General features: G+C 38.2%; 1 protein-coding gene across 1 annotated transcript; it reads left to right on the plus strand.

The window, feature by feature from the left end:
* The first annotated feature begins 7,999 nt into the window (after positions 1–7,999).
* On the plus strand, positions 8,000–10,197 carry LOC114258409 (uncharacterized). Its single transcript, XM_082918464.1, has 3 exons — positions 8,000–9,072; positions 9,152–9,935; positions 10,021–10,197. The coding sequence occupies exons 1-3, from the start codon at positions 8,000–8,002 to the stop codon at positions 10,195–10,197; spliced, it is 2,034 nt and encodes a 677-aa protein (XP_082774590.1).
* Positions 10,198–10,546: the final 349 nt, after the last annotated feature.

A 10,546-nucleotide genomic window follows, 5' to 3' on the forward strand; every position in this document is an offset into this window, starting at 1 on the left:
AAAGTCCTGTGTGGAATCATATTGGTCAGTTGTGTATGCATTTTATGTGTTGTGTGTGTATCAATTCACACTGTCGAGTGGTTTGGGAATTGTGTGACAGGATATATGTTAGTGTGAGACATACCTCGGTTTCCATCCTTAGTCGTGGCAGCAAGTAAATTCCTTTTGAACCTCCCATTCAAGAAAGTGCCGTCTAGGAAAAGTAGTGGGCGACAATGTTTGAATCCGTTGATGCACGCTTTGAATGATATGAAAAATCGTTCGAGACGGTTGTCGTGATCGTAGCAATCAATACTGATGTAAGTTCCCGGATTGTGTTCCATCACGTCACCACTATACCAACGTAGTTGGTTGAAAGATGCGCTATGGGCGCCAAACAACTCGCCTCTGGCTTTCTCGACACCTAACCAAGCAACACGGTAACTTATTTCAAGGCCATAGTTTTTTTTTCAAATCAAATGCAACATTAGTTGGCTTGGTTAAAGGCTTGTCGCGAATGCGTTGTGCAAAAATATCTGACACCAAGTCTGATCCGAGGTGTCGGTTCTTCACTGTGCGAACAATTACGCCACACATGTGTTCACTGTCCCATTTACGAAGGTAGAAAAACCCATTAGCATCTAACACTCGAGCATGCACAAACCATGTGCAACCCTTCAAGTTCCGCTTCGAACACACAGTAGTAATTCGTATCGAGTCATTCTTCAAATACTTGAATTCGAAACCACACTCCACTGCATACTTACAAAGTACTGTCCGAAACTCATGTGCTTCCCCTTCGAAACTTTGTCCAACATGAGTAATTTCGTTAGCCATGTAGTCGATAGGAAAGTGTTTTCATAATGGAGACAGTAACTTGGCAACAAATCAACATCGTAATCTATATCCACCATGCGAACACTCCGTTTGACACCACCCCGTAGATTGGATTGTTGTTAACGAAATCATCGTTGGATGCGACACTGACACAATCGTGTAACTGAACCATAACGTCGATTAGATGCAAGCGGAAAGAGTGTGCAAGGTGAACCATGTTAGGTTTTTATTCTTGGCAATCCCGTTTGACAAAACTCCTTTCAGTTGTATTTGTTTTCGCACTATTATTTCAGTGAGGCTATGAGTTTATTAGATGCGAATCCAACCCGAATTGAGCCTTGCAGAGAAGTTTGTGATGTTAATGCTTTCAAGATTACCACTTCGCTGATTATGACGGGGGTCGAGCTGACCGGTCAGCTCCTCGGTCCAACCCTTTAAGTAGTTGATTTTCTCCCAAAACTAGACTAACTCCTCCAGATCTTCTTTTTGGATATTAAAGTTTATATCTGGGGATATTTAGAGAGTTTTCTTTGATGTTTTATTGAGTATTCAACTCATGGTTTAAAAAGAATACATCAAAGGTTTTGTTTGTTCTACACAAAAGAGAGAGTTGTTCTTCAGTGGATTCTGAAGAATTCAAGCCTGAAGCTTTGGTGGATTCTGGAGTGGCTCATCGTCAACAACTCTCTCTTTTGTTCTACACAAAAGAGAGAGTTGTTCTTCAGTGGATTCTGAAGAATTCAAGCCTGAAGCTTTGGTGGATTCTGGAGTGGCTCATCGTCAAGACAATTCTGAGGTGAAGACGGGGTTGGAAGAGACACATAGGGGTTGGTTCAATTCGGGTGTGGATTCACTAGGTAATTGAGAGTATACCTGTGTAATTCCTTTATATCTTCTTAGTGGATTGTTTTGTGGCTGTTGCCCGTGGTTTTTTTTTATCACAATTGGAGGTGTCCAATTGTGGTTTTTCCACGTAAAATCGTTGTGTCGATTTGTCTTGATTGTTTGATTGAGATTGTTATATACTGCTTAAAATTGTTACATAATTACAAATCAACATCTAGGGGATTTCTAGATTTTTCAATTGGTATCAGAGCGGGTCATTCTATTTTTTAAAAAAATATATATATCTTTTAAAACGAGATCTTGTTTGATTTGTGATAATGGATTCAATTCGTGAGGGAAATTCTATGGTTCGACCACCCCTACTTGACGGATCCAATTATTCATTTTGAAAAGCTCTGATGAGATCATTTTTAAAATCTATTGATGAAAAAGTTTGGCAATCTGTCATGTATGGGTGGACTGAACCGACAATTACTGTTGATGGAGTAATTTTTCCTAAACCAATTGAAAAGTGGGACACAATTGATTACCAAAATAGTAGCTGGAATAGTGAAGCTATCAATTCTCTTTTTTACGCTGTCACACTTGAAGAGTTTAGTCGAATTTGTAATTTTGAAGCCGCAAAAGAGGCTTGGGATATCTTACAAACTATTCATGAGGGCACTCCTTCTGTTAAACGCTCAAAACTTCAAAGGCTCACGTCTAGTTTCGAAAACCTTTCAATGAAAGATCGTGAGACCTTTGATGAATTTTATGCGAAGTTGAGTGACATTGTAAATTCCAGCTTCAATTTAGGTGAAAAAATACCAGAATCCAAAGTTGTGGGAAAAATTTTGAATCCTTGCCCGATCTTTTCCAACCAAAAGTTACGGCTATTGAGGAGGCTCAAGATGTTGACAACCTCAAGCTGGATCAGTTGGTTGGAAATCTCCAAACTTATGAGGCACATAGGAATTTTAAAAAGAAACAAAAAGATATTGCTTTTAGTAGTGCTCATAGAGTTAGAGAGGATTCTGATGAGGATTGTGATGTAGATTCCAAGATTACGGCTGCTTTTGTTAAACAATTTAAAAAATCTTTTTTGAAAAAGAATCCTAATCTTTTGGAATCTACTCATACTCATAAATCTAAAGGCAAAGATAAACTCAAAATTAATTCTATAGCCAAGAAGGAGAAATGAAAGATACAAGGGAACTCTAAAAGAGTCCAATGCGATGAATGCCAAGGATATGACCACTTTGCTCTAGAATGCCCCACTCGGTTGAGGAAGAAGAAAGCCCTCGCCATCACTTGGGATGATGAATCATAATCTGATGAAGATGAAAATGACAACGAAAATCAAGGCGAAGAGGAACATAAACAATTCCTTGCTTTCATGGCTGCTTCCGAAACTGAAGGACGAACAGAGTATCCGAAGAGGTCGGTTGAGAATGCCACTGATGATGAATCCTCGGAGAGTGATGATGAAGAGCTTGAGCAAGCTTATGAAAATTTGTATAAGGAGTCTCTTAACTTATCCAAATTGAACGACAAACTCACTACGAAACTCAAAGCATGTGAAAGTGAAAATGTCAAATTAAAGAAAGAGATTTCCGAGGCTATGAATGATGCCCTTAAGATTTCTAATGATCGACAAGCTCCTTGTGCAAAACTCTTGACTTGTGAGACAGAGAGGAATGAGCTACAGCAAATCTATGCAACATATGAAGAAAAGATTGAAGCTCTCGAGATGTCTCAAGTTACTTTGGAAGAACTAATGATCAAGAAAGAGGAAGAACTCGAGTGTGCTATGGCTACCATTGGTCTTTGGAACAAAGGATCAAAGCCTTTGGATAATATCAGTGGGTCTCAACAAATTTGTTCTGACAAGAGTGACATTGGCTTTGGTGATAACAAAGAGCAAAAACAGAGTGCATCTACATCTCATGACACAAGAACTCAAGGAAAGGGGGAACAAAAAATTCAACATAAGGATGGACTTCTCAAACTTCCTAGAGTTGGTAAGGTAAAAGAAAATAAGGTACACCCTGTACACCCTATTTTTATTTGTCATCATTGTGGTATGCATAGTCATATTCGCCCTTATTGTTATAAGTTGCATGGGAGAGTGTATTTGCCTAGACCTAGGAATAAGAAGTTGGACACCAAGTCTAGACGGGTTCCCATTGAAGGGAAAGGGAACCACAACGTCAAGACACCACCCAAGAACTACAATTCTCACAACTTTGTTCGTACTAAAGCAGTTTGGGTAAGAAAACTTGACTTGTATTAATTTGTTTTGTCTTTTTAGTTTTTGAGTTTCTGTGTGTTTTTTTTGTATTTGTCATTACATGTGTGCTTGTTCGTTTTTTGTCTTGCTTTGGTTAAAAAAAAAAAAATCCCAAAAAGATTTTCTTAGTATGGTTTTGCAAGCTTAAAATTTTTGAGTGGTCCTTGGTGCATATTGGAATTGATGAGAATATCCATTACATGTTAATATATGTGTGCTTTCTGTGGTCATTACTCATTTTGGAGTGTGTGTTTTTTGATTAGTATGTCTCATTCTGTACACACTCTTGGATTAGCAAATATCGGAGTCTTCCGCCTTAGTGATTATTTTTTTTTATGGACTTCTGGCATTGTGTCTTTTGTTTTTCTAGAGGAATTGACCTATACTAGCATATCATGGGTGATGTTGAGTCTCTTAACCATCTTCCATCTTTTTGCACCTCTACGGCTTTCCCCTCAATTCTTTGTAGTCCAGCCATGAGGAAAAGGCTACCTCAGAGTCACCAACTAGGCCATCCTTATTATATCCATGCTTCTCTGGTTCGGTTTCCATACTCTTGAGCGTGTCAGCCGCCAATGAGTGTGCAAAAGAATAAGAAAGAGAAAAAGAAAAAGAAAAAGAAAAAATGTGCACAACAAAGAAAAAAAAATGTGCAGAAGAAAGAAAAGAAATAGTGTGTAAAAAAAAAAAAAAAGATTCATTGATTGAGGGGGAGCCTCCGCCTTTACTCACCAAATACCCATTGATTCCTAGTGGTTTGACTTTCCTTTGTTGTGCTTAGATTCTCTTGACGGAGGTCCAACTTTCAGATCACTACTAGGATTGAATCTAGTGTTTGTCGAACTTCAAGAGTCACACACACACTTTTCTCATGGGATCTATGCTTTCACATAATGCATCACTTTCTTTCATGTGGAATCTTCTACAGACTGTGCACATTGTGTTTTCTTGTAATGGTGCTTCTTGGATAATCTTATGTGTTTCAAGGTACAAATCAGAAATTCCTTGCTTGCTCCACCATAGTATTTTTGTCGTTTTCTTCTTGTTCACTAGTTTTTAGTGTTTGTGGTTGATTTTAGTGAAGGGGAGTTTGGTTCATTTTGATATGTTTGGTAAGGGAGATTGGCTTTATGTTTTGCAAGTTTCTATGCACTGTTTGCTAATTATTTCCTTCTTGCATGTTCTTGGTATTTATATCATCATATCATTGCTTGGGTTGGTTTATGATCTTGCTTTTGTTGTTTGAGAGTTGTTTTTCATGAGTCTTAGTTTTTCATGTTTTCCATCTCATGTTTCAAGATAACCGTGTCATATGTCTATTGCTTTTTCATATACTCTTGTGGGACTAATAGTTGTTTTAGAGATTGTGGCACTAATAACGGCTTTGCAGATCATGACCTTGAGAAAGAAGCTGGCTTTTGTTGGCTGTAATGGGTTGGGGTGTTTAGGATTTTATTTGTTAGGTGTGTTTTGTCACGGCATTGCCAAAGGGCGAGATTGTTAGGTTTTTATTCTTGGCAATCCCGTTTGACAAAACTCCTTTTCAGTTGTATTTGTTTTCGCACTTTTATTTCAGTGAGGCTATGAGTTTATTAGATGCGAATCCAACCCGAATTGAGCCTTGCAAAGAAGTTTGTGATGTTAATATTTTCAATATTGCCACCTCACTGATTATGACGGGGGTCGAGCTGACCGGTCAGCTCCTCTGTCCAACCCTTTAAGTAGTTGGTTTTCTCCCAGAACTAGACTAACTCCTCCAGATCTTCTTTTTGGATATTAAGGTTTATATTTGGAGATATTAAGAGAGTTTTCTTTGATGTTTTATTGAGTATTCAACTCATGGTTTAAAAAGAATACATCAAAGGTTTTGTTTGTTCTACACAAAAGAGAGAGTTGTTCTTCAGTAGATTCTGAAGAATTCGAGCCTGAAGCTTTGGTGGATTCTGGAGTGACTCATCGTCAAGACAATTCCGAGGTGAAGATGGGGTTGGAAGAGACACATAGGGGTTGGTTCAATTCCGGCGTGGATTCGCTAGGTAATTGAGAGTATACCTGTGTAATTCCTTTATATCTTCTTAGTAGATTGTTTTGTGGCTGTTGCCCGCGGTTTTTTTTTTATTACAATTGGAGGTGTCCAATTGTGATTTTTCATGTAAAATCGTTGTGTCGATTTGTCTTGATTATTTGATCGGAATTGTTATATATTGCTTAAAATTGTTACATAATTACAAATCAACATATAGGGGATTTCTAGATTTTTCAAACCATATTTTACATATCTACATCATTTTGTAAGGAGAAATTGTTGTAACCCAGCATCTTGAAGAACAATCAAATATTACCTGGCGTAAGGCCAGCAAATTTGTCACACACAAAAGTAACCAACTCTACAAATGCGTACGAAGGTTTCAGATTATATGCAACATTGGTGGATTGGAAATAGCACAACAACATAACAGCGACATCCATTCCTGCATATAAAATAGTAGGACACTGATTAGAATTTATTAAAGAAGTTGCAAACACACAAACATGGTCGTATGTATGCAGTCCACAAGCACTCCACGATCTCGTACACACGTTTTGGTGAAATGGACATGACAAAAATAGCATTGGGGATGGGTGGTGCCATAAACAAGATGGAAAGCATATGAAACAAACATATACACGGGAAACCTAGTGTGTGTACAACACCGATTCAAACGTCGACGACATGCCTGTTGATGGCGCTGTAGTGGCGACCTTGGCGTACCCCTAAAGAAAAATATGCATGCGATTTCGTTATGTCGCACAATGACCTCACACACATGTGCAAATCTCTGTGCGGCGACTATGGCTATAAAATCTTCCACGATATTCCACTCCTCAAACAGAATCACATGTCATGATCCCTAAACTTGTATGACCCAATCAAGGAAAGGTGATGGATATGGACGTGATTCTTAAACTTGTGTGACCCAATCAAGGAAAGGGCATAAATGTCCATAACATAAACATCCAAATCAAAATGGAACTCACGGGGGAGCCTCTATTTGCACACACCAATTCCACTCTTTGCACACACTTAATGAATTTTATTTTTATTACAATTTTATCCCTAAATAAAATTACCATTATAGACATCTCTCACAATTCAAATAAACACACATCCTCTCAATACACACACAGACGTTGCAATGCCTCTGCTTCCTCATTTTGCTAAATGATCCACACACACACACGTTACTCCATACCAGAGCTCCAAAGTTACTCCATTCTTCATTAGTGTACACTCCTTGCACAAGCTCCACACTCCTTCCACAAGCTGTCTTCCTCATTCTTCCTTCCTCATTCTTCATTACTTATTTGTGATGGAGGATTTGTCTTCTGAAAATCAGCAAATAAGTATTCATGTGAAGCAGAGCGAAGGAAATGTGAGTTTAATTTTTTTTTTTTTTCGCAGCGTCGTTCGGATAACCAGAGCCGAATTTTGTTATTTTGTTCGGAAATGTACTACCGAAATAATTATGTATTTTCGGAAGTTGATGTCCGAATAAATTGATAAATTTCGGAAGTTGTTGTCCGAAAAATATATATAAATTCGGAAGTTGTTGTCCGAAAAATGTTAACTTATACAACATTCAACTTCCGAAATTTGAAAAAAAATTCGGACAACTACTTCCAAATGAAGTAAATTTTTTTTTTCCATTTTATATTCCAAATTTGCAAACTGCATACCAAATTTACAGTTTCAAATTGCAAATTAATCTTTATAATGCCATTAAAAATTTGTAATGTTATACAAAACATGCAGGAATATGTGTCAACTCAAAGAAGTCAGGTTTGCGCGAATTTTGTGTTAGATTACACCACTCATTTCACAACTGAACAGGTTCAGTCTACGAAATTCTAACGATTATGTTTTGAATTGCTCACCAAATGTAAATGTTTGATAATATTTATTTAACTTTGTAGGTATTCAAAAGTAAGGATGAATTGCTCAACTGGGTACGTGAAGTTGGAAAGAGAAATGGTTTGGTCATTGTAATCAAAACATCAGACTATGGTGGAGGGAAAAAAAGACCCAGGATGTATCTTGCTTGTGAGAGGAGTGGCCAATATAAAGCAACAAAGAAGTTAAAACATGATGGCAACAATACATCAAGAATAACCGGTACGAAGAAGTGTGGTTGTCTTTTTGATATGAGGGCTCACAGGTTTACCACATATGATGAATGGACATTGACTGTAGTATGCGGATTGCATAATCATCCACCTGCGGAGCACCTCGAGGGACATTCATATGCGGGGAGGCTATCAAAGGATGAGAAAGCATTGTTAATGGATATGTCAAAGAGCATGGTTCGGCCAAAAGAAATCCTAGTAACCTTGAAACAGCGAGATGCCCTCAATGTAAGCACACTTAAAACCATTTACAATGTACGCCATCGAAACAGGGTGGTACAGAGAGCTGGAAGATCACAGATGCAACACTTATTGGGTGAATTGGCCAAGTATAATTACATTGAGCGCCATCGGTCTGAAGAGTCCACGATGACTGTGACTGACTTGTTTTGGGCACATCCTACCAGTTTGGACTTATTTCGGTCTTTCCCACGTATATTAATTATGGATTGCACATATAAAACCAACAGATATCGGCTTCCTCTTCTTGAAATTGTGGGAGTGACATCAACTGAAATGACATTCTCTGTAGCTTTTGCATACTTACAGTATGAGAGAGTCGATAACTATGCGTGGGTGTTAGCCACATTACGTGATGTCATGGATGGGTTTGTTGTGCCAACAGTTATTGTTACTGACAGAGAGCTAGCCTTGATGAATGCCATACAGAAGATATTCCCGAGTGCCAGACATTTATTATGTCGTTGGCATATCAGTAAGAATGTGTTAACCAAATGCAAGAAAATGTTTGAGACACAGCAAAAATGGGAGAAGTTCAACCATGAGTGGAACTCTATAGTGTATTCATCTTCTGAAATTCAATACGAGGATCGTCTTAAATCATTACTTAAGGAATTCAGTAGTTATCCTGATGCAGTCAAATATGTCATGGATACTTGGTTGGTTCCTTACAAGGACAAATTTGTGGCGGCATGGACAGACACGTGTATGCATTGTGGCAATGTTACAACGAACCGGTAACATTACTTTTGTTAAATATGTTATTAATAACTGCCATGTACTTGATTTTAACTTGACTTACATTGAATTGAACAGGGCTGAGAGTGCACATGCAAAACTTAAAAGACAATTGGGTTCATGTCAAGTCTCATTTCAGGCATCATTTCAGAAAATACACAGTCTGCTTGAGTTGCAACACACTGATTCGGAGGTGAAGCCCAAAACACGTCCTCGGGATCATAAGAAGATCAATGTTTCTACCCGTCGTGACCCGTGTGCATTTGAGTTAGTGCAATCTGGACATGATTCCTTCTCACCTAGGGACACGCAAATCACTACATTAGCTTCTACTTTGCAAACCAAGACGAAGCGACCTGTTAAGGGAAAGGAGAAGGTGAACCCGAAAGGGAAGGCATACATTACTAGAGCAGTGAAACCTGGTGCATATGTTGATGCTTTCCCTACTGGGTTAAAACCATATATTAAGTTTGTCAAGGATGTAGCTGCAGATGGGAATTGTGGTTTCAGGGCTATAGCTGCTTCAATTGGTCATACAGAAGATGATTGGGCTCAGGTTAGGCGTGACCTATTGGGTGAGCTGCACACACACAAAGAGGAATACATTACACTTTATGGGTCCTATGAAAGGTTTGAAGAATTGACAAGCATATTGTCATACTTTGAAGACAGTCCTGGATACTCACATTGGATGACTATGCCAGACATGGGCCATCTTGTTGCATCGTGCTACAATCTTGTGTTATACCACTTGTCTTTACAGCAATGTCTCACCTTTTTACCTCTTAGAACCGTGCCAGTACCTCAACTTGATAGACGTGAGATTGCCATTGGGTTTGTCAACGGAAATCATTTCGTGCAGGTATAACAGAAACTTATCAATTGCGTTTATGCATGTACAAGAAGTTATGAGGTATGACCACTAAGTCAATTGATATTTGGTGCAGGTTTTGTTGCAGCCAGGCCATCCAGTTCCTCCTATTGCCACTAATTGGAGAAAATACCGTCACCCTTGCGCTGTGGACTGGGATGATGCATATGTGCGTTGCATTCAACATTTCAAGGACATTATTCATGATAATGTAGCTACTCGAGAGACTTTTGATGTTGTTGATGTCGCATGACACATGTATGCATTTGACAATGTTACAATTATGGAAGAAATTAATGAATGTGTTTTTTATGTTGATGTGTTATATTTTGCAATGTGGATTGAATGTTATCGACCATGGTTACCATTCCATTGTAATAAGAAAATATCATTTACAAAATCAACGACCATTGTTACCATTTCATTCTAATAATAAAAGGTCATTACAATGTCATTACAATACCCTTGTTGTCATTCCATTCTAATAAGAAAATATTAACCACTGTTACCATTACAACAATGTCATCTTACAAAAAACACCAAACAATATTCATCAACTAACAAAATAACATGTAACAATTCACGACGTCGACCACGACCTC

The sequence above is a fragment of the Camellia sinensis genome, chromosome 3 (assembly GCF_055761805.1).
Source record: "Camellia sinensis isolate YWXY chromosome 3, ASM5576180v1, whole genome shotgun sequence".
In the NCBI taxonomy this organism is placed as follows: domain Eukaryota; kingdom Viridiplantae; phylum Streptophyta; class Magnoliopsida; order Ericales; family Theaceae; genus Camellia; species Camellia sinensis.

What these genes read in the sequence shown, in the direction of transcription:
- LOC114258409 (XM_082918464.1), top strand. Translation starts at nt 8,000, where the DNA reads ATGTATCTTGCTTGTGAGAGGAGTGGCCAATATAAAGCAACAAAGAAG. An exon ending in GGCAATGTTACAACGAACCG is followed by an intron (nt 9,073 to 9,151) that starts GTAACATTACTT and finishes TGAATTGAACAG; the next exon opens with GGCTGAGAGTGCACATGCAA. An exon ending in ACGGAAATCATTTCGTGCAG is followed by an intron (nt 9,936 to 10,020) that starts GTATAACAGAAA and finishes TATTTGGTGCAG; the next exon opens with GTTTTGTTGCAGCCAGGCCA.